The sequence below is a fragment of the Bradysia coprophila genome, unplaced genomic scaffold (assembly GCF_014529535.1).
Source record: "Bradysia coprophila strain Holo2 unplaced genomic scaffold, BU_Bcop_v1 contig_138, whole genome shotgun sequence".
Taxonomy (NCBI): domain Eukaryota; kingdom Metazoa; phylum Arthropoda; class Insecta; order Diptera; family Sciaridae; genus Bradysia; species Bradysia coprophila.
The window spans coordinates 1888346-1911783 of record NW_023503409.1 but is presented as its reverse complement, the minus strand read 5'-3'; the positions used below and the strand labels follow the sequence as shown (position 1 = coordinate 1911783).

Sequence of the window (23438 nt, the reverse complement as noted above, 5' to 3'; positions counted from 1 at the left end):
AATCGAGTCCAAATCAAACTAACAATACTTATCCAACCGACTCATCTAACCCCTATGCGAGCGACATACATTTTCGTTTTTACTTTTAACTGGGCAGGGTACATACATATAGATTCATGACATTCGAACCCCAATCCTGAACCCAAATCAGAAATCCTGAATCCAAAAGCCTTCAACCATTTTTACATATAGGTTTTTATGCAGAAATGTTATGCCATCATGGAATGAATGGGGTGAGTTGAAGCGAAATGTATGAATAATAACGTAACACTGGACTTGACTTAATTTTCAGCTACAAAGAAAATAGTTTTCATATAAGAATCTCGACAAGAACTGTACCGTTCATCCATCACGACAATATTATGACAAATACGATAAGACATCCCTATCCATTCAGACGCATTAGGTCTGACGATAATAAGACTAAAAGAGAATCTAAAAAATGTTGATGTCATGCTCCTCAGAGCATTTGTAATTTACTTCTGAAAACGCTCCGAACGACTGAAGCTCTTAGTTTTATCATTTTCTACTACAAAATATGTTTTCAGTCTCCTCCTGCGGCTGCTGTTGAATTTTTAACGAAAATTCGTGAAGTTATTACAATTGCAAAATATAAAATGGCAACAAAGCGATATCAACCTTCGCTGATAGTAATACCCGAAGAGAATGTGGCTAATGGATCTGAAACGTATGCTAATCGTAATGCATTGCTGAGTCGTCGCAGCAGTGTAATCAGTTCGAATACTGAACAAACACGCAACACATCTTGTGCCGGTTGCCCAGGCTGTGACGAAGAGGCTAAGAAATCGAAAGCGAGCAACAAAGGTTCAAATTGTAGAAATTGCGGAGACAAACGGAATAGTATACGTAAGTGGTTAGAAGATGTGTCCATGCATGAAGGTGATCGAATTACTGAAATTCAGAATGAGCATAACATTCTTGATAAAGGTGTGGGTAAGGAACGATTGTACGAATGCAACAAAGAGCGTGCATCATCTGAAGTTTCAGTTCATAGTAAATTATCGAAAAAATCTCACAACGATAGCTCATCTAGTTCTGATAGTGATACGATCAAGGCCAATAGCATAAATAGTAGAAATTCATCGAAACGCAAAGCGCCTCCGATTCCTGCCAATCCTCCAAAGGTCATATCTCACTTCCTGAAACCAGATAAAATCAAACAGAATAATTTTAATCCCATTGTGACTGACCTTAACGTCTACGACTACGAAAAGTCGGATCAGACGAACAGCAATTTACTTGCTAAGAATTCCATGAATGCCATTTTACACTCCAGTAAAATCTATGACAAGTCTGAATTGTACAGTAGTCTCTCAATCGGCAGCGAATTGTACAATAATCCACAGTTTACACTAAATTCTCCGCAATTATCACAACGGAGTCGTTGCAGTCAACGCTCCAGCTCCAAATCACATCGTCCATCATCTCGTTCACGCACAGAGGTACTCGATCAATTCTCGAATCCGCAACAAATTCGTCACTATGAGGCTATGAAAAAGCTACAACAAATGCCAGATATGGTTTACGAGGCCATGGCGAACGACTTCAACAAGAGGAAAAATCATTACGGAATGATTAATGTGCCAACACCAGACTATGATGAAACGTTGAAAAAATGGAAACCGAAACATGAACTGCCATATGTCGATGTTCCCACACCGGACTACAACACATATGGCCGATCAAAAAAGATTCATCCACCCGATTCACCAATTTACTCAAGAAAATCTCCGCAGCATTTAATCGTCGACTATGAAACAGACAGTTTGGAGAGGTCTACAACGAAGATCGGACGTTCCAGCATCTCACCGCCATCAAACAATAGTGATTTAAGTTCCCAGCCAAGTCCCTCCTTAAGCGTTGCGTTGCCATTAGAAGAGGAAGTCGAAGTAAGGAACACTGTCTATGACCGTGTCGAAGGTTCGCGACAAGATGGCGATGAATTGGTAAAACCACCGAAATTACCTCCGAAAAAGCAGAACGATTACAATGTCATGCCCGCCAAAAAGCCAATTAACGTATCGGAGGCATACTTATTGTCCAATCTTCCAGTGGAGCCTCGTATAAAGTACGATACACCTCACCAAGGTAGTATGACCATTGAAGTCGAACATAATCCAACTGATTGTGAAAGTTCCACAGACAGTGAACAATTCGAGCAAGACACTTTAGACCGCAAACCTCGGAAGGTAAGTACGGCCAACAAGGAAGTACCTACAAAAACAAATGGCTGGCCACAACATCTGAAAAAATCCGAAAACTTTCTCAATCAATCAGACGACACTGTCAACTATTCGTCACTTGAAAATATGACATCGTTACCGGATATGAAGTCCTTGCAAAACAAAATCAATACGCAATTGGTTCTGCGGTCAAACGGATCGTTTAAGAGCACCCACACTCAGAGGGACCTAGCTGACTCAAAATCTGATCCGAATAAAACACACTTGCAGCGGAATTTGAACAGCCTGCGCCAAATCTACGAGTCAAAAATCATACAAAAGAACAGTTCTGCGCCGGGCAGTAATGTTCCAGCTAAAAAACCAATTGATAATGCGGAGATAGGACGGCTGTTGACTCTTGAGGCGCGACATTCGAAACGACAACGCAAAACAAATCCACTTCAACCAACGCTGAAGAAAGCAATGCCACCAGACCTGATTCCATTCAGTAACAATCTCTACGACAGTCCTAAATCACCTGTTCCCGTTGACGGTCTAATTATTCAAAAAAACTTATCGGGGTGGAACACTGATGACACAAACCGAAGCGATTATACAGACGCTTTTGAGTCAACAAGCAGTGAATCAACTGAAATCACCGGTGTTTCAGATACCCAAGCCAATTCGGAGTTTGAATCAGAAAAATGTAGTTCAAAGACACCGAAACCTTATTCACAAGTGAGTAAATTGTCTAAGTTTCACATCAACAATGACATACAGAAGAATGGTATCAAAGAACTTTCTGAATATGCGGACGACTCTGGAACATTTACCGGAAAATTATCGAATGAGGATCCATCGTCGGAGACAAGTACTCTGAAATCAGGAAGCACAAATTTTAATTTTTCTCGTAATGAAGCCACGCATAGCGATACGGACAAAATCGAAATTTTATCTTCCAAATCTTTGTCCATACATAATGTGCCAATACAAAACCATGCCAGTAATATAATGAACGATTTGACGAAACACAGTAACTTTGATATGATGGCAGCTAGAACAATGCCAACAAAAATATTCCGTGTGGATGTAAATCCGTCCAGCCACGGGATGCAAATTGCATTAGGCTTGAAAGATCGTGCCAAGAAATCAAAAGACTTGAAAAATGCTTGGAAGAAATTTGTGTCAAAATTCCAGTCTGGTTCATCGAACAAATTGGATAAGAAATCCGACTACGAAGGTTTGGAGCGAGCTTCAGCATTGTCAGACGATGGCATATCGTCGATGCCCGACGAAAGTATAACAGTCTCGGATGAAATGAGTAAGGACGAAAGCGGGGCATCACGACCGGAGTCGGCCACATCGAACGGAAACAAGAGTAAAACAAAATCAGATTTCGACGGCGGTTACTTAAGTGCTGATTCAAGTGAGTCACGTCACAATAAGAAATTGTACGAAAGATTTAACTTTAAATCCGTAAAAGCGAATGTTGAGTCCAACACAACGGACAATGACTTTGCGCAGAAAAATGTAAATCGAATGCAGGAAATCAAAGAAACTACCGAATCGGAAAAGTCGTTCAGTCAGACACAATCACCTGTTAATTCGCTGAATAAGAAACCCAGCATAACCGGCTTCATTCCAAAATCTCTGTTCAACGCTATGCATCAGGATGCAATTCAAGTAAATGTTTATTCGTCAGACGATGAACGATATAGCAGTTGTGGATCAACCGAATCGGACGAAGAATATAATTTGGAAGATATGTGCGAATCTGGGGCGGAGAGTATTGAAACGAATTCGGTATTTTTCAAAAATGTGCGTAAGAATCGCGGGAAAGATGAACTAAAGTGATTCGAGCTGTTAAAGGTGCGTATTATTTGAAAGGATGTAACCTGTACAAATGAAAAAAAAAGTTTTTTTTTGTTTTTCATCAAGTTCATATGCGGGTTCGGTTAATTGGCATAAATTTAGAAAAATTTAGAGCAACTTTTTCCTTCGAATCGATATAATGTTAAAACAATGTAAAAATGTTAAAAGGAATCGGCTTTCACTAAGCTTTTATTGTAGTATTTTGATCGCTCTGGCGTCAGACCCAGGCTTGTTATCACAGGACACATTTCGCGGAGATGCTGAGTTGTGTCGAAATACTCTGACTGTTAGTTAGGATACTCCAAAATTAATTGTTTCAGTTAGGTCGACGCAGATCTTCAATTAGGGTCGCTTTCGACTCAACTGCATTAAATTTTAATTAAAAATTTAGTTAATCGACAGATAATTTGCGCAATTTTCATTTATACTACTTCGATACTGATGTACAACAGTTGAAAGAAGAGGAACTGTGGCAATTCTCATTCTCGTACATTATTTCGTAGAATTATCGACACAATCTGAACTAATTTTGAAGAAAGAAAGTGATTTGCTTCTAGCTTCTCGCTTAATTTTAAAATGACTCATCTAAATAACTAGTTTTATAAGGGAATAATTGAGAGTACACTGTACAGTGGGTTTTTTTTTAGTTCGGAACATGTTTGAGATTTATCAGAGTTTTAAAAGTCATCAATGTTTCCAGTCAAATAAGTGCTTCCCAATCTATGTTATTTTAACACAAAGTTTGAAAATCCCTTAACGAATTCAAATTTCACGGAAAATATCATAGACTGGGAAGTACTTAATCGACTGGGAACATCGATGACCTTTAAAACTCTGACAAATCTAAAATTGTGTTTTCTAAAGATGATCACGCTGTAGAACCTAATTTTAAAATTTGATATTGACGGTAAAATAAGGTTTAGAAAAATAATTTTAGTTTATAGCTAATGTTCACTCGAAGCAATAGGTTGTAAAAATGTGCAATAAATGGTCGAACTGTGTGCAATATATTTTCAATTAAATCATTTTTTTCATAATTTATTTTTGCTAATTTTATCCAATTGCAATCTTAGTTCGTAGTCAGATTGTTTAGTGATGTAGGATTGTTTTAAGGAAAACCAATTTTTTTTATAAATAATTTTTTATTACGAAAATTGTGATACAGGCCGAATGTGCAATATTTGTGGCTTTTTAGTTAAATTAATTAATTCTGAAAGTCTATTAAAGTTAAGAAGAAAATAAATTTTGTGAATATTGTATATTGTATATCATGTGTATAAACGTAGACGTAAAGTATTATAAAATAGGGAAAATATATAGCTTAACACAGCTATAATCCAAAATACAGATTTTAATTGTAAATTTAAGATGCTTAAAATTGTAAATAATTCAGAAATGGAAAATTTCTTTTCGGTTTATGTAACAGTCTGTCGATTAATGTACATTACCAATGAGATAAACAATGAAAATTGTAGTTGTTTTGTGAAATTTACTGATACGAGGCGAAGCCAAGGTCCGTGAAGACACAAGAAGCCACTGCCATCATTTGTCCATTGGCAAGTACTGTATTTTACTCAAAAACCTGATGTGAAGTTTACTTTTACCTCAGGTTATTGATATTGAGGGCTTCGACGAAAACGAAGTTTTAATTTTTAACATTCTTTGAAATTAATGCGCAACTTCGCGTTGATAGATGTATATAATTAACTAACTGTAGTAAAAAAAACATTGACAGTTATGGTTTAAAGATGATGGAGGCAAATATTAGTTAGCAAATTTAGTTGTAGGTCCCAAATCATATTTTTCTAGTACAGTTGTACCTTTCGGCAATCTAAATTATTATTAATCTAAATTGGATGTTTCAAGATTTTTTATTATCTAGACGATATTCCGAAATGACTGCTTTGAAGGACCAATTTTTTCGTTGGTAATTTGTCAATTTTCAACTTTTTTCTTAACATTACAGCTGCAACAAATGCAATTTAATCGTTTCATGATTTCTAGATGCAATTCTTTGAGCGTCCGCCGACTAAATTTAGACCATAGCATATATCCCCCTGACACAGCATATGTCATTAATAAAGTAGAAAAAGGGACACCAAGACCTTCTTCGAAGATCCTTTATTAACATCCCATAAACAGAGCCCATAAACGATAAGCGTAAAGCTATAGGATCATTAAATCTGTTACTTCTAATGTATAAAGTGTCAACTTATGTTTGATGCAAAGTATTTTACTTCATCAAACTAAAATTAGTAAACATTTTGCTATAATATCTCATTAACCAGAGTTCATTGCTTTTTTTATCGTTGGCGTCGATAACAGATGACTCAAACGTAGATCTTCTTAATTTTTGGGTTCAAATTGCAGTCTTGGGTAGACTTAGTCTCATCAAAAAATTGATTTGTTTTTCTACTAATACGCAAAAAGTGTAAAAATATCACAGCGAATATAATTAAGTTAAAGTTAAAAAAACATTTCTGAATTATAATGTCTGTACTTGCCGCAAAGCTTCACACGTACCTGCGTTTTTCAGTAACTTTTTTCTTTTATTTTGTTTTTAAAATTTTATCAAAATTTTCCAATTTATATTACCGGTAACGGTATATTAGTGAAGGTTATTATTAACATGTACATGAGACTAAATATTAAATCGATAGACTTAAGATTGAATAACCTTAAGCCAAAGTTATCAACGGCAATCATTAATTTTAAATTATTCTGGATATGGTCTTTGATGATAAGTTTAAAAAAAAATTTACGTAAATTTAGTTTTTAATCTAGATTAAACATTTTTATTATTATTTACTTTTGTTGCTAATATTATTGAAAAATTATTTATTTTATTTCTTGTTTGTCTCTTTTGTTAATTTTTTTTTTATTTTAAATAAAAATACTTTGAAGATTGTACAATTTTAATACCTGAAATTGCTCATTTATTTAATTTATTCATTCCCTTTTAAAGCATTTATTTTAACAAAATAAAGAAAACGAATAAATTCTGAAATTGTGGTTTATGTTCGGTAGCTGTTGATGCTGATTCCATTGAATGGATTTTTTTAAATTTATAAGTTAGAGTACCTGACAGTGAAAAATATAAGGGAAAACCAATTACTCACCTATAGTGTCGATTTAAGAGGTGATATCGTACGCGTACCAAAGATATATCTATGCTATAACCCTTCTTTTGCATGATAATACTTGGTGTGACTATCCACTTTGATTTGAGAGTCTCTAATGAAGACCTTTTTCAATTCTGGAAGGGGTGCACAATTCGATGATTGACTGGTGATATATTTCATGTATTTCATGTATGTCTACTTCGTCATTCTTTACGAGATTCACAGCCCTTCGTGTTTATAACATTTTTAATGTACAGTGAGAGACTTTGAAATAGTAAAGCATGTATTCTCATATGGTTCACCCGTAAAACAATCGTAAGAACTTCTGTTTGATGAAAAACAGGTGAAACAAAATGCTCTACTTATTTCAAAGTTGCCGGCTGTGTACACTAATTCAACCAAAATTTACTATTTATGTTGTCAAATCAACCCGCTTCACAGATTGTCAGTATACTTATTACATTACTCACATAAATACGACGATGCTCATTGAACTTATTTTGTGTAGATTACGCATTATGACACATCTACTCTGTATAGCTCGGTTCTTTGTTTCGTTCAGTAATTATTTGTTTTTTGTTGATTAAACATTTTCGCTTAGCCTTAAAATTAGATTTCATTGAATTCAATCGTCTGTTAATTTCAGTTATTCCTCTATGTGAATGTGTACTACTGTAGTGCTGTCTACTTATGAAATCTAATTAATCTGCTATTTTCGATGGCATTATTCGAAGGTAGAATACTCATCACAGATTGCTCTAACAAAGGTTTGATCACATTCGATAACAACAAACGAACAAAAACTGATTTATTTCGAGTTCACTTTTGTATTGTAGACGATCGAGATGTTATTATCGCAAACTTATTGAATCACAAGCTGTCAAGAGCAACACTTTACATCATGGTAAATGATTTCAAAGAAATTAGTAGCATACGACAAAAGTTTCCCACCGTTGTTCCGTTTGTTCTTGTTCCCGGTGAAAACATTGAGCAAACAAGACGGTTGTTAAAGCTGTTGCCGCATATGGATCATTTTGTCAATTTTTTAGGTCAAGATCTGGCCCTTGAGTTTTTAAACAAACGCAGTGATTTTAGGTACTTCTTGCAATTTGAAGATTATATGCGAATTGGTATCGGGTAATATTAGATTTTCTTCTACAGAATTAAATCCGTTTCGAAGGTTTACGCTCAACGCAATATTATCGATAAAATTGTAGGACCCATCAAGCAGGGAATAATTTTCAATGTTGTAGCCGGTGATGTATGTCAGCAAAAGCAAACCAGTTAACAATAAAGGCAACAGAAATTCAAATTTTTGAAAATTTACAGAATTCCTGTATCGATAATGTCGTTGTGGCTGGTAGTGCTGCAACAAAATCAATCAAAGGAAGTGTCAAAAAAGTGTTTAATGCCGGTGCATCTTCATCATCATCATCGGGTGATGAACGTACGCCATTGTTACCAAAAGATCATGATGGTCAGCACTTCGAACCAGCGATAACGTGTAATGGATCTAACCGTCACTCTTCAGGAAACAATATTTGGCGTTTCTTAGTTTCCTTGTTCTACTCTCTTTGCCCTTGCATTAATGAAGGAAAGGTCATCCTACCAGTCAATGAATATCCCGTTGATTTTGATGCAAAGCTTGCGGCGGCGTTTGATCACTTGTATAAATCGTTGGACGAAGACTGGTTTCAAAAACTTATAAAGGCTAGACGCGCAAAACAAAATGAAATAACACAACTGCAAAATACGAAGGAAGAACGAGTCGAAAAAGAATATAGTCGATTGGTTGGTGTTAACAGCGATCTATCATCAACTGCTGCGAATCGCTTTGAAGCATTCGCTAATGTACGGGAGTTCATACGAGTTGAGAAGGAGAAAATTAACCGGGAATTCGATAGAAAAACCGATCAACTCTACGAGGAACATTATGATGTCGTTGTTGAAGAACAATTCAAAATGTTAGTATCATTTTGGAAGAAAATGCGTTTGTCGCCATAGTCACTACCAATAGCCGTAATATTCAAACATATACAAGAACAATATTTACCCATTTTCAATTTTTTTTGTTAATAAAAACTGTTAATTTATCGACAGAATTGTTCGAGTTTATTACATTTCATAAATGGCGATATATTCGATGAATCTGGTCCTTCATTTGTTTCCATTGTATTTGATGTGAGATCTTTTAGTTTTCTGTAGAGGATGACATCTGGAGCTGATCGCTTATTTTTGCCATCGCCGATAACTTAGTGATTCCAAGTAGATAAGTTGAAAACCCTAGTACAAAGAACATCCTTACGAGTCTAATTCAGCTACACTATCGGCGAATTTTACATGTTAAACAAACATTTTTGTTCGAAGCTTGGATTTCTTTCCGTGGAAGTTATAAAATCATGTTCGTTTTTCAGCTAATTTTTTTTTTCGCTGAATAATTAAACGTGAGCAACTAGGAGATATTACATCTTCTGATTTTCTTCGTGAAACTATTCCACCTGTACAAACAAGTAGAAGCAGTTTTGTTTGTATGAGTGGACCAGCTGAAGAAAATTCATATATAAATTTGAAATGAATCTCGTCACGCTTCGAAACTACGTTTTTGTTGTTGCCATGCCAAACACGACCATATAAATTTCGTACCTAACTTACCTTTTTGGGGGTTTAAAAAAACCTCATTTTCAAAAGGCGATAAGTGTACACTTTACGAACTGTATCCGGAGTGTTGAGTTAGCGAGAAGTGATCTTCACCACGTAATCTTTTCATCTCGTGATACAGGAAAAGACAATCAAATTTGCTTCAGCTGATTCACTCATAGAAATAAAACTGCTTTTACTTCATACGAACACTCATAACCAGTTTTTTTTTGTATGATTGAGCCAGCTGAAGTAAACTTAACAGCTGAAATTTGATTGACAATTCCTGTAGGTCTTCGCATGATCGGTGTATTATGTCCTTATCTGCGTAGTGTTTTGGCCAAAGAAATTTGTCAACACTCTGTTTCATTGTGCAAATAAACATTTATTGATTCATTCATTGCATAAGAGTTTTTCATTTTCAATTAGATTTTTACATGATATGGTAAAGTTAGTTCTGATTTGCTTGCAATTTACATGTGATAACGATTTTGAAAGGCAAACAGAGATTGTGCTTCATCGTCTTAGAGCGGGAAAATAAATAAACGAAAATTGTTAATGTTCATTGTCGTTATTAGAATGAAAATTTTGATTTTCGGATATAGTTTAGATTTACGCGTTATAAATAAAGTTAGAATTTTTAAATGTTTTTGGAATGAAAGTAGTTCTCTTCGTCGTCTCGTTTATTGTTCAACGAGGCTTCTTTTCAGCGCTTCTTCTAAATCTTTGTCATAATTATCACTTTTCGAAAAATCTGCCACAAATTTGTCACCCACCTTATCACTGGCGCCCTTTTTGTAGACATTTTTATCCAGAATGTTCTTATTCGAACTACCAAACATTGAACCGAACGCATTATTCGAGCCAGCACTCGTATCCGTGCTAATTCCAACTCGAGAATTGTCTTGTTTTTCGCCGAAGTGACTGAAATTATCCAAATTGTACTTCTTATCCGGAGTCTTTTTCACATTGCCATTGTTCACGATGTTCATTGCCGCAAATTCGTCTTCAAAATTGTTCTTAAAAACATCGTCGAAATTTGCAACAAATTCTGAGCCAGGTGCCGTGGTCACTGGATCGCCGAACGCTGAACTAGCCTTATTGTTGGTGGATTTGTCTGCTTTGAAATGATTGTCGAAAGCAGCAAACATATCGGTGCCGAATTCCTTATCCAGTTCGCGTACGTTCGATTTCGACTTTAGATTATTGTTCTTCTCTTCGGTCGGTTTCATGTTGTTGTTGAGGCTGAACAAATTGTCCGGTGTGGGGGCGGTTTTCGTAGTAGTTTCATTAGAATTGAAGAACGAATTCGATGCTTTGAAGTCTAAATTTAGAATGATAATTTCAAGCGATCGATCCTTTTTGAATTTAACATCACAAAACCTACCTGTGGTCGTATCGTCATTATTATCGTCGGCAAAGGGGTCTTTTATACTAAATACATCCTCGTAGCGATAGTCTTTGAATGGGTCCTCAGCAAAATCATTTGAACTAGGTACGACGGCGGTCTAATTGATTTTCAAAAATAAAAATAAAAAAATAAAAATTCAAACAAAAGTTTTAACTAAAAAGACTTAAACTAAAAGCAACATAAATTACAAAATTTCCAGTGCGTTAGTTGATAAACAAGAAAGATGAAAACAAAAATAAAATGTAAAAAAAAATTAAAAAAATTATAAGCGATGAACATTCAAACATGACGCGTCATGACGCAAAAAAATAATGGATTTGCATGACCCGGCGCATAATTTTAAGACTCATATTTATACAATTCCACGCAATTTTTAACATGTGACTTGGCTCAGATGAGAGCGTTTCATATAGATTTGCAAGAAATACTCTCTCGTAAGCTCCAGTACATTGTCCCAAATTAAGTTGAATTTCAAATTCTTGAATAAAAATTGAGGCATTAGATGTGCGTTTTTTTCGATTATAAAAGAATGAGGGTCGGGTAATTGAGTTTATAATGAGAACTCATTTCTTGTCTTGTGTCGCACAAAGTCACTGAAATTGTAAACTCCTTATTCAACAGGTTTTTATTCCAGTAGTAGATACTGTAGTAGTTGACGTTTCTTTTATTTACAAGGCTATGAAGAAAAAATAAATTTAAAAAAATCTTCGACAACTACTACAGGACTAGTGGAATAAAAAACTATTAAATAAGGAGGTATTTAATTCTTTGAAGAATTTCACTATACTGTTTATAAAAATCAAGAAATTTAACGTATTTCCCGCACCTCTCAGAAAATGGTCTGAAAATTTAGAGTTTTAGAATAATCAGGGTCGGATTAAGACTTAGATCGCCGCTGGGCTATTTCGTTTCACCAAGCTTAAACACATCGTTTAAATTTCCATGGTCAATATTCGCGATTGTTTTTCAGCGCTACTGGGATATGTAGCCCATCGGTTCATTTTTCATTTCAAATTAAATGTCCACAAATACACTACCAATCATTTACAGACATTCATAACGATTTCTACATTGAAATACAGCCACTTCCCAAATTATGAGGTTTAATCCGGCTCTGAGAATAATTGTTGAAAATATAGCTTGTTCGCCTGAACCTGCTGTATGACTCTCAATAGGTGTGTTCCTGTCAGAGTTTACATACACTGATAAATTCATGATCAATAAATTGGAAATCAAATTAGCCCCGAGCGATGGACTAATTGGGACTAAATAGTAGGTGAACAAATGGATTCAATGGGACTAAATTGAAGTGATACGAATTCCATTTTGTTCCACACGATTTTTTCCGCTTAATACTCTTAGTGTGGCACACCGGGATCCCGAGGTTACAATAAGTTTTACGATTGGTAAATGCAATTTTACACTAGAGGAAATTTTAACAGACATAACCTTTTGATGTTGTTGATTTAAAAATAGATCTCCCAGAAACGTATGATGAAATGATATAAAACACGATTGTGTTCATTGTTCATTTTCAATTATTTTCTCAATAATAATAGTAATTTTTGGTTTTTTAATTTTACACATAACATGATCGTCATTAATTTATTTTATTGTTTTTTTCTTCTTTTGTTTTTAATATTGTATATACCAACAATTACAATTCAACTAATAATCTCTCTAATTTTTTTTTTATTATCTTTTATTTTAGTTTCAATTTTAATTATAAAGCGCAGTTACTTTTTGGTTTCCATCGATTTATAGTATCTTCTTTACATATTTATTTAATGCATTACGTTGATGTTTAGTCAAATTTCATTTAAATTAATTGTATTTGTTTACGATCGGAGAAATTTAATTCTTTCAATCTTAATGTATCCCGTTAGACCAAAAAGAAACGTTTAAGATGATTCTAATTCGGGATGAATGTCACATGAGGGAAAAGAAGCTGACAGAAATTATGGATGCCGCGGTGCACATTTTATAATTAATTATTATTGAATATTCCATGCAAAAATCGGTAATGAAAAAGGGAACTGCCGATGTTCTGCTATATTCTCGTCTATGATAAAATCATTTTATAATTCAAATTCTTCTCCAAGCCGAAAGAAGTCATCATAGAAGTGACTTTATCTCGAATCGTTTACACTGATGTGATGAGAATGTATTTTATCTTCTAACGTTTATTCGACTAATCAAATTATATTCAATCGTTCTAGTAAAGTCACTAGAGAATTATGTGGCTTGTTCGCTTTTATGATCGCTATAAATTGAACGTTGATGGAATGTGATTTGTTGTTTTTAGTAAATATTTTAAATTATTATTTTGATATAAATTTAGTGTTTTACGATAACTTTTTTTAATAAATGTGAATTTCGTGATATTGATAAATAGTAGCCGTTCACTGGAAAGATTAGAAAGTTACGTATATTAGTTGGTTAGTATAGTAATTACGTTAGATATGTAAAATTAATTTGATTAACAAACACCACATTTCAACTAAAATTCAACTCAGTAAAAGCTTTGCAACTTTAAAAAAAAAACTCTAAAAAACAACCACAGAATGTGTATCAATAACCCGTCCATTTCCCAATCGTCAGGTAATGAAATTATTGAAAGATTTTGAAACTCATTTTTGGTGGTTTGTCAAAAATGTGCGTAAGCTTTTTTACCATATTTAAAGATTTGTTTTCAGGGACAGATTGATTCCGAAGGAATTTCTTTAATGATTTCCACCTCAGAATTTTTAAATTATGTCAGAAATATAAAAATGTCTCTTTCCGTATCCATTCGTGCTCCTAGGATTTTTAATCCTCCTTTCAGATCAAAATTTTGAAAAATGATATTACGGATGCAAGACTATTCGGTGATTCAATTTTCAAAATTATAATTTTTCATTCAGAAAAGGTAATTTTTTACACAATTCAATTTTCCCTAAAAATTTCACTCTGACATAGCTTTCACTGATCACTGAATATTAAGAAATTCTCTTCAAATTTGATCGTGTTACAATGGATTGTGTAGATCGAAAGTTATGTGTACCTACACGTGTCTGAGCATTTATATATTTCACCCCAGACAACAACAATAACAATAACAACGAAAAACTTTAGGAATAAAAACATTGATCAAATAATCATGCAAACCAAATATTTATTTACGTTTTTCCCAAAAAGGCCGTCGAAACGGCGTGGGGTAATTTGGCACACGGTGTTAAAACAACGAATTTTTCAACTACGTAAAAGGTGAACTCGCACACAAATTTTCGATACCAAAATTTTGTAAAAGGAGTCATTAAGTCCATGACATGGCTAAAAAGCATTTGCAGCAATAAACTTGCGTGCGCGAGTTCACCTTTTACGTAGTTTAAAAGTGCGTTCTTTTTGCACCGTGTGCCAGATTATCCGATACCGTCGAAACTTTCACTTTCCGTTGCTGAATTGTGAAAACAATTTTTGATCATTCTAAGTTCAGTGAAAATGCGAAACCAAAAATTTAGTTTACATGCTACATGCGTCGAAAACCGTACTTTTCATGTTGCAAGCACTACTTTCGACGCTCTCAGCATGTAAAATCCATTACATAACTCGGGATAAAAATGAAAAGTCTCGTTTGCGTGTGTTTATTGATCTCGGCTTCGCTTCGGATAAACAAAATTCACACAAAAACTAGACTTTTCATCTTTTCATACCTAGTCATGTATAAAATACTATCTCTTTTCTCGAGAAGAAACCTTTTGTAGTCGAAATAGTTAAGGACGCAAATTGTTTTTTGTTAATGTCGATGAAAATGTGGTAACAAGTGACAATATGATCGATTGTTAGATACGAGGACGGGATCTATTTTAGTGAAATTAGTTTCATCACTAAATTTCACTAAAAGTAGCCCTCTGTTAGTGTGGGCATGCAAGAATTCGAAAAAATGTAAAAACAAAGAAATCAGAACAACACGAAAAAATTAAAACTCAGTAAAATCATGCAAATCAAAAGCTTCTTTATTAGAATAAAACCTAAAACTAGCAACTGAAACTTTTGTTAGTAAATAAATGATTAGAAGCAGTGCAGTGCTAAAATAAAAACCAAAACAAAAGAAAATGTATGACGCACTCATGCTTAATGCATCATTCTACCATTTCCATGAAGGTGGACTAGCGTGCCAAGTAGAATTAATATTTAGACTACCAACCTTTGTGTCAAAATCAGCAAAATCCGCGAAGCCTCCGCTACCACCAAATCCAGATGATAAATCGGTTCGTGCTGGTCCCTACAATCAAATCGAATTTTTGATTTAGTGGATTCCCTCAACGAACTTAACCATATTTAACAAACCTGCATAGGTCTTGGCGGTGCTGGCCGTGGAGGTGGTTGTTTTGCCTTTTTCGATTTTTCCGGTAAAGCCGGACTAGGTGATTCTGGTCTTGGCGGTGCTCTTTGATTACTTGGACTCGGGTTCAAAATTTGACTAGCCGATGTTGGTGCGTGTAATATGGCAAATGGATCACTTCCAAAGTCATCTTTGTTTGGCTGCAATAGTAAAAAAGAAAATGTTTTTGCACCCACGTAGTCAATTTCATCTATTTATTCACTTACATCTGGTGTGACCGCTGGGACTCCACCACGTTTATCACCAAATGGATCACTTGATGGTGCACCGAATGCATCCGATCGGTTAGGGAAGCTATTTCCGAAGGAATCATCGAAACCGGAGCGTGCATTGAATCCATTATCGAAACCACTCGATCCGAACGGATCCGATGAAAACCCATTCGACTTAAAATCGTCGCCAAAACCGGCACCGGAACTAGGTTCGTTAAATGGATCGACTTTCGGTTCCTGAAACGACGAAAATAATTTGTTTGTGAAGGCTGACTATGTGGAACTTGATGTTTTCTCATTATTTACCTCTTTGACCTCGAAAACGCTTTTAGCCTCTCGAAAATCTGGTTCCAATTTCAAGGAATAATCCGATACATATGACACATCACTGGTTTCAATAGCCGATTTGCACATCGTTAATGCGTCTTTCATTTGCCGTTGACTTTCTTGTAATTGAGATACCATTGCTTTAACCTTGAGAGTAATAATAATGTAAACGAAACGCCGAATTTCGAGCAAAATGTTAAATTACTTGACTAATTTGAAGCTGAGTATCCTGCAGTTTTGTCGACAAGCTTTGCAATTCGTTCAAATTTGTATCGTATTCCTTTTCAAGTGATGACTCTTCATCTTTCAACTTTTGTAGTTCACTTCGTCTTGAATCCAATTCGCCTTCTTGTTCTTTGATTGTTTCCTCTTGCTTTTGACACTGTTCACGGATCTTGTTGACCTGAAAGAGGGCGAAGAAAAATTGATAAAAATGGGCTAACAGCCTTGTTCAACGAGTTGAGTAAAATGTCATTACACAAGTCATAACCCGATTCGACAAGCTTATTAAGACACACAAAAATATCGTAAGCCTTCCACCAGGACACATTACTTTCAAAATGCTATGTTCAAAGAAGATATCACACAGAGGTAGGTTTTATCAATGAAGTCTTTGAACATTAGACCCGACAAATGACGAATACTTGAGGAGTTTAAAATCGCTAACAATTATAAAATGTGACAATGAATGGGCAAATTGTGTTAACACGCAAACAAATTCATAGATTTAGGATAGAATAGTGAATCGTGTACATAGTACATCATTGGGACCTTTCATATTATAAGTTAACTATTTTAACGACCAGATAATAACAAAAACTTTGGCTATAGTCAAAAGCCCATCAAAACACTTATACAAAAAATATTTTTTTGAATCTTTTTCAAAGACAATGCACCTATGTAGTGGCCCATATTTTACATATTTCTCCCATCAATTATGTATTCGACTACATACTGACACTTCCGTCCAAGTACAGTTGACATGACCAACAGATGGAGACAAATACAATTATAGGAATTTTTAATTTTATCCTGTTTAACAGACATTAATCATCGATAAATTCAGGAATATATGAAAAGCTCTGACTATCCCGGACTATTGTAGCCCAAAAAATTGTTTAAGATAATGAAGTAGTAGATCAAGTAGTGAAAAAGCGTGAAAAGCTTGCTGTCTGTGAATAGAGACCATGTATTTTAGCTGTCAGCGGTAGAGAAATATCATATACCAATAAGTGTTGGACGATGACAAAAACGATGATAAATAATGATAAATCACAAAATAATTTAAGTTTAACCAAATATGATTTCTGGATAGATTTACAACACAAACATGTAGCTTTTCTAGTTTAAAGATTTACCGAAACCACCGGCCATACATAAAAGTAACAAACAAACAGACAAAATGACGAATAATAATGTTATACGAACCTCTTCTTTGGTCTCTCTAATATTAAGTATAACACTTGTCACTTCGACATCAATATCATTTCTCTGTTACGATGGTCATATTCAAAATAAAAAAAATAAATTCACAATTTCATAAAACCATGCAACGATGATGCAGTGTTGTAAATCAATCCAGATAAAATCACAGCACAGGATTTTTCATTAAATTATATACACAAAGATGACGAAGTGTCCAGATGGTAAAAAAGGAGAATTTACAAAAATAATATTTACAAAAGAGATGTTAAAATTAAAATAAATTTTTAAGACAATTAATAATGGAAGGTTACAGAAAATCCACAAATATTTCGTCTCTCAATTGCTCAAATTCATCTTCAAATGTTTTCCTTCAAATTTACGTCGAATTATTACCTACTGACAGGATTGCTAATTAGAACGATTTCATAACAAACTTATCCCAAACCAGACACTTTAAATTCAACCTATGACCCGAATGTTCTTCGATAGTTTCAACTTCGCAATAAATTTTCCATTAATCGGTATGAGTCAATACTCCACAGATAAAACCAACACAAGAACCTAGAACTTTTCTTTGGTTTTTTAACCTTACAGAAACGGCTACGCATTTTTTATCGACTGCAACGATTAAAACAACGACCGTCACCGTTTACCGCCTTTTTAGATAGTAAAATGAATGTTGCACCGAATCAAGTAAGATGATTATTATTATCCATCACTAGGAGTTAATTAGAACAGACTGTTTCTAAAAGGTTAAAACCAATTTCTAATTCACTCTCACTCTCTGATCCTACGGAAATTTTACGCGTTGCGAAATCGAAAAAGTTGTCATTTCACTGACCAAATTAATCACAAAATCAATTTTTTATCGAAAACGATTCTCTTACCTGTGCTTTCAAGTCATCAAGCCGTTTTTGTGCCTCTCCCTTTTGGGTCTCTAGCTGTTTAAGGGTAGCAGCCAATGTGTCGAGTTCACTCTGTTAAACATTCACATTTCAACAATTTCACAAAATTTTAACTGAAATATGCGAACCAACCTGAAGACTACGAACTTCTCCACTTTTAATGCGAATATCGGCTTCTTTTTGCGCAACATCCGTTTCGAGTAGACGTCGATCTCTGGACAATTCTTCGATTTCTTTTGAAATCATTTCCAATTCCGGATTCGAATATGTCGGCGGTGGCGGTTCCGTTTGCATCAACAAATTATTATCCATACCGACAATGCCTCCCATCAAATCGACAGTTCCTGTACGTTGACTAGGCGGTATCATGTTCGGCGCCAAACAGTCTGGTGGTTCCATGCCATTGCGTTTACGATCGACCATCCACATAGCCAATGCAAATTGTTCGCTGGTCAATTTACCCGATTGGCTGCAGTCACACAATGCCCAAATTTTCGCCAAACAAAGTTGGGGAATGCCCGATTGAAGAAAGACATCTTTGACTTCTATACCCGATACCAAACCGTCGTGATCCAGATCACAATTTTTGAACATTTGACCGAACCGTTGCTGATCGGCTGTAGAAACTACCCAATCTACAGCCGGCGGTGATGTCGTTAGTAAGTCAATCTCAGTTGAAATTAACGGCGCAACGTTTGGTACAGTTGGTGGAATGCGGGCCATTTTTGGAATAGAAGCTGGTAGTGGTGGAACTGGCGGAGGTGCAATGTTTGACGGAAAATTAGCAACAAAACTACCGTCGTCATTGCCTGGTCTCTGCGGTTCCAGGTTCGAGCGTTGCAGTTCATTTGGCAGTGTAGATGGCACTGCTTTCTTGTCTAGTGCTTGATATACCAAATGCATTGCCTAAACAAAAACGAAAGAATTTTGTAATCTCTTGTCGTGTCCTTGCAACACATTAATTTGTCAACTCACTACAATGAATTCGACTTTATCTAAGCTACCGTCTTTGTCTTGATCGCCTGTTTAAGGAAGATGTGGAAATTATTGTGAACGAAAGACTCATTGATGACACTACTCACTCAAGTCCCAAATGCGGCTAAGCGTTTCCAATGGCAATTTCGAGTCCATTAGAACACCACGAACTTTATTGCCCGGCAATAATCCTTCAACTGGTTGCAGTGAAACAAACAGCTGCTCGTATTTTTGACGATCCGCTGGTTTGATTGACCAATCACCTCCTTGGGGCATAACTGTTTGAATTTTTGGTGGCTGAAGCTTTGGTATTTCTCCCTATGGAAGTAGAATCGATTATAGCCGAAGACCACTCCAAGCACATTAGTTTACATCAACAACAATATTATTGACCACTTACCACTTTCGGGGGATTTGGCGTTTCCAAGAAAATATTTCTTAAACTTATGTCATGTCCTGCTTGGGCTAATGCCACTAATTTCAGTGCAACGAAAAATCCTTTTTTGTCCAAAAAACCTCGTCTACGAAAATGTTGACAATTAGCAACATAATTGACAATATAGTACAGGTGTGAACAACTTACCCGGCTGGATCGGATAAATCCCATATCTGAGAAGTGACACAAACGAATTACTTCATACGAAACGAACATTTTAATCTAAAAACTTACCCGGCTGAGGACGACATCCGACAAACCAGACTTTTTCAGAAAGGTTGCAGCAGCCATAGCTTCAATGACACCCGATGACTTGGGGTCCATTTTTTGAAGATAAGCTTCGAATATGGCATTGTATTTTCCAGATACCTGAAATGTAAAAGTCATTCATCACAGTGCATAACACCCATAACAACAACACTTCTTTTCAACGCTCCCATTTATACATCACTTATCCAGTCATTGCGCATTTCGATTTTTTATTTTGTTAAGATTAACCAAATTAACCAGGAAGAATCATTTTATGAGTAACACTTTATCGTACACAATACAATCAATTTGACCAAAACAAAAAAAAAATCGCTATCTTGACTACACCCGTAAGTTGTCTGTCAGAAGTGAAGAATTAGTATCGACGATTTTGTTTTCATCAAATTATTTCGAATTTCTGTTGATCAACAATCAAACTTCAAATGCTTTTTATCACAAAAATGTTTACGAAGCGAAAACGGTAGCCATAAAGCTAATTCGTTGTCTGATAAAAAGAAAAACTCAAAATAAATATTTACCTCTGTTGGACTGGGTAAGTTCGCCATTTTTTTTCTCTCTTTTTAAAAATCATAGAACTGATATCCTATGTGGATCGACCTCGGTTTTCTCTGTTAAATCAATCGAGCGGTCGAGCGCGAAAAACGACTCTTTGAACTGTGAGTTATTGCAGACACTATTGTTACGCAATTGTACATAATTATTTTTGGTTGAATTACCTTACAGAATTTCACAACGATTTCTTGTATATAACAACGCACTTCAAGCAAAATTGCTTCGGGTGACAGCTGCCAAAAGTATTGTTTTGTATGAAAAATGTTTACAGATTTTTTTAAAGTACCAAAATTTGTTTGATATATACTGTCCTGTTTCAGTACTCTATTTAGTGTACCACTTATGATTGAAGTGGTTAAGTACTATCGATACAACGAATATTGATCAACACGACTCTAATGATTCAATTAAATCTGCTAGTTTTTTTTAGATTCGTCACGGAAGAAGAAGAAGTAGACTTTTCAGTGTCTCATATTCTTTTAAATCTTTTACTTCAATTTATTGAACATACATTTGCCGTTATAAGAGAACACAAGGTAATTGCACATTTTCTTCGACGTTGTCGATAACTGATGATCACTATCAGTTTCTATCTGAGTATACTTAATTATATTAAGATATTACTTATCTTGGAGATCAACAAGCAACATTAAAAAAATGTTTTAAACTTTGGCGGTTCGTCCGAAATATTTATATGGATGGAATCGATGTTGTTGCAGTGATGGCAACTGAAATAATTTTGGTTATGTCAGTAACGCGATAGTGTGTGAGTGTCAGAGGATTGTTGTCATTTCGAGTTTGTTTACAACCAAAACTTTAAGAAATATATTTTTCCACGAAAATCTAAGTTTTTGGCAAAAAACATTTTAAAATCTTGACTGATATTTTGTCGTATCAACGATAGCGAAACATATATAACCAATGATCAAAGTATGTCATCATGAACGCTCACCGTGCTGGCCTTAAAGATTTCTTTGACTACCATAAAGATGACGATTTGATATTTAGCACAGCAAAAGTGGTAACGAAAAATATGCTCCAGCCAACGGACATAGAAGGTTTGTTTTGTCACTATCTGTCTTCAAATCATGTAAGACAATGATTCATTCCAGATGCAATATCGATTATGATACAACATTCACCGAGCATATCAAGCATAATGAACCGAAAACTGATCACGAAAGTTCTAATTTTTCAATACCTAAATGCCCGTCATGTGTCAGTAACAGCCGATTTCAGCAAACCTATTCTGCTAGAAAGATTGTTCGAATTTTGGAACCACAAATTCAGCGACCAATCTAGTCAGAAATCGGAGTGTACAGATCAGTCCGTTCATCAAGCAGCTAAGGAAGATCAATTTCCCATTCATCAAATGTCGCGCCAGTTTTCCACTTGGTTCTTCAAAATGTGCAACGAAAGTCAATTGAAAATTGTAGATTTTTGGGCCGACGCAGAATATTCGATTGAAATGATTGCATCAGGTCAATTGGTGCGACAGGAGCAAGGTTCCGGATCACAGTCACTTCTTGAACTAATGCAAAGTTTGCACAGTCAAGACAATTTGTTATTCAATCCGAACGATTGTCATGATGGAATTCAGGGCCGTATAAATGTTCATGGTTTGGTTATGGTACTGTGTTGCGGTACCCTACACTCACCGGGAGTGTTTATTGGTGTTTTCGAGTGTATGTTTGGATTGCTGAGAGATCCGTAAGTACTGCATGCGTTAGGTTTGTGAACACCGGTGTAATATTTTCGTTAATCAGATACGCTGACGGCAATTGGAAGATCAAGCACCTGCGAATGCGATTAAATTCGTCCAGTCCGAGAGAGGCTCCACGACTTGAGGAATGTTCGTATTTAGAAACGATGATGGCACTACCACCACCAACCAATATGGACTTATGAAAAAGCAGCTGGAGTTGTTTTTGTGCTTCGTCTAAGTCTCGTTTATCGTTGTCTGAAGTTTGAGTATTTCCAATAAAAATTGAAGAGTCCGTTTTGTTAAGTCATGGTTCGTTTTACATTTTAAGGCACATCAGCATGTTCAAATAGATGGAATACGTTTCCTAGATTTCGTTGGAAGAATGACTAGAAGTACTTAGCCAACCAGCCCAAAGTGACGCTCTTTATGAATTGACAAAAAGTGATTTCAACTTCGTTTTTCGTATCTACTTTAAATGAATTACGGCTCGCCGTATCACGGACTTCGAACCATGGATGTATGGCTTTTGCACTGACTGTCTATGAACAGAATTGTTTCCATCTTTTATTGTGCATCCTCCCTGTGTCCCATAGGTTAGTGTAAATCGAAGATCATTGAGTTTGGATTATCTACGATTATGCAGAATTTTGAGAAAATGTTTGGATTTCTATGGTTCTTCAAGTGTAGACTGGAGTAAGATGCTACATGACTTGTCTTATAGTGACCATTGAGCATGTTATTCGTATGAAATCCTAGTAACCCACAATAATATACAAAATACAAATTGATTGTAAATCTAAATTACATTTCAAGACAGGGACGTTCATTTGCACAGATCTTCTAAATTCCTTGTGATACAATTTGGTCAAAATTTTAAGTGGTGAAATTAAGAACCTAAAGAAACAAAACAATGGCAAATAAAGAAAACGTTCCGCCGTTTTCCAGATCCAGTAATCCAACTCGATCACTTCTCGAACTGTCCGAGGCATGGCACAACAAGCGAGAAAAATTGAGAACGAAAT

General features: G+C 35.3%; 4 protein-coding genes across 7 annotated transcripts in view; 3 read left to right on the top strand and 1 right to left on the bottom strand.

The window, feature by feature from the left end:
- LOC119073375 overlaps positions 1-6789 on the top strand; it is a 109858-nt gene extending 103069 nt beyond the window's left edge. For both annotated transcript variants that reach the window (XM_037178799.1, XM_037178800.1), the window contains one exon: positions 549-6789. In XM_037178799.1, coding sequence (XP_037034694.1) covers positions 549-4037 — 3489 coding nt within the window. In that variant the 3' untranslated portion in view covers positions 4038-6789. The remainder of the gene's footprint in view (positions 1-548) is intronic.
- An 825-nt stretch (positions 6790-7614) lies between these two features.
- On the top strand, positions 7615-9236 carry LOC119073396. The gene is made up of 4 exons (XM_037178826.1): positions 7615-7944; positions 8014-8272; positions 8339-8438; positions 8507-9236. The coding sequence occupies exons 1-4, from the start codon at positions 7896-7898 to the stop codon at positions 9179-9181; spliced, it is 1083 nt and encodes a 360-aa protein (XP_037034721.1). The 5' UTR covers positions 7615-7895; the 3' UTR covers positions 9182-9236.
- A 942-nt stretch (positions 9237-10178) lies between these two features.
- On the bottom strand, positions 10179-20819 carry LOC119073380 (epidermal growth factor receptor substrate 15-like 1). Of its 2 annotated transcripts, XM_037178804.1 has the most exons (16): positions 20678-20819; positions 20124-20258; positions 20037-20062; positions 19854-19974; positions 19561-19771; positions 19454-19500; positions 18611-19384; positions 18461-18550; positions 17577-17639; positions 16354-16551; positions 16128-16295; positions 15816-16058; positions 15555-15749; positions 15412-15489; positions 11202-11322; positions 10179-11138 (listed from the first exon to the last, which is right to left on the bottom strand). In XM_037178804.1, exons 1-16 carry the CDS (start codon positions 20702-20704, stop codon positions 10498-10500), a joined length of 3138 nt encoding a protein of 1045 aa, XP_037034699.1. In that variant the 5' UTR covers positions 20705-20819; the 3' UTR covers positions 10179-10497. The 2 variants fall into 2 exon arrangements, with proteins under 2 accessions (XP_037034699.1, XP_037034700.1); XM_037178805.1 differs by lacking the exon at positions 17577-17639 and having other exon boundaries at positions 10233-11138; positions 20678-20726.
- Positions 20820-21463: 644 nt separating this feature from the next.
- Positions 21464-22719, top strand: LOC119073374 (uncharacterized protein C3orf38 homolog). 2 transcript variants are annotated; one of them, XM_037178798.1, is made up of 5 exons: positions 21464-21769; positions 21824-21942; positions 21974-22025; positions 22064-22421; positions 22478-22719. In XM_037178798.1, exons 1-5 carry the CDS (start codon positions 21652-21654, stop codon positions 22617-22619), a joined length of 789 nt encoding a protein of 262 aa, XP_037034693.1. In that variant the 5' UTR covers positions 21464-21651; the 3' UTR covers positions 22620-22719. The 2 variants fall into 2 exon arrangements, with proteins under 2 accessions (XP_037034693.1, XP_037034692.1); XM_037178797.1 differs by having other exon boundaries at positions 21824-22421.
- The last annotated feature ends 719 nt before the right edge of the window (positions 22720-23438 follow it).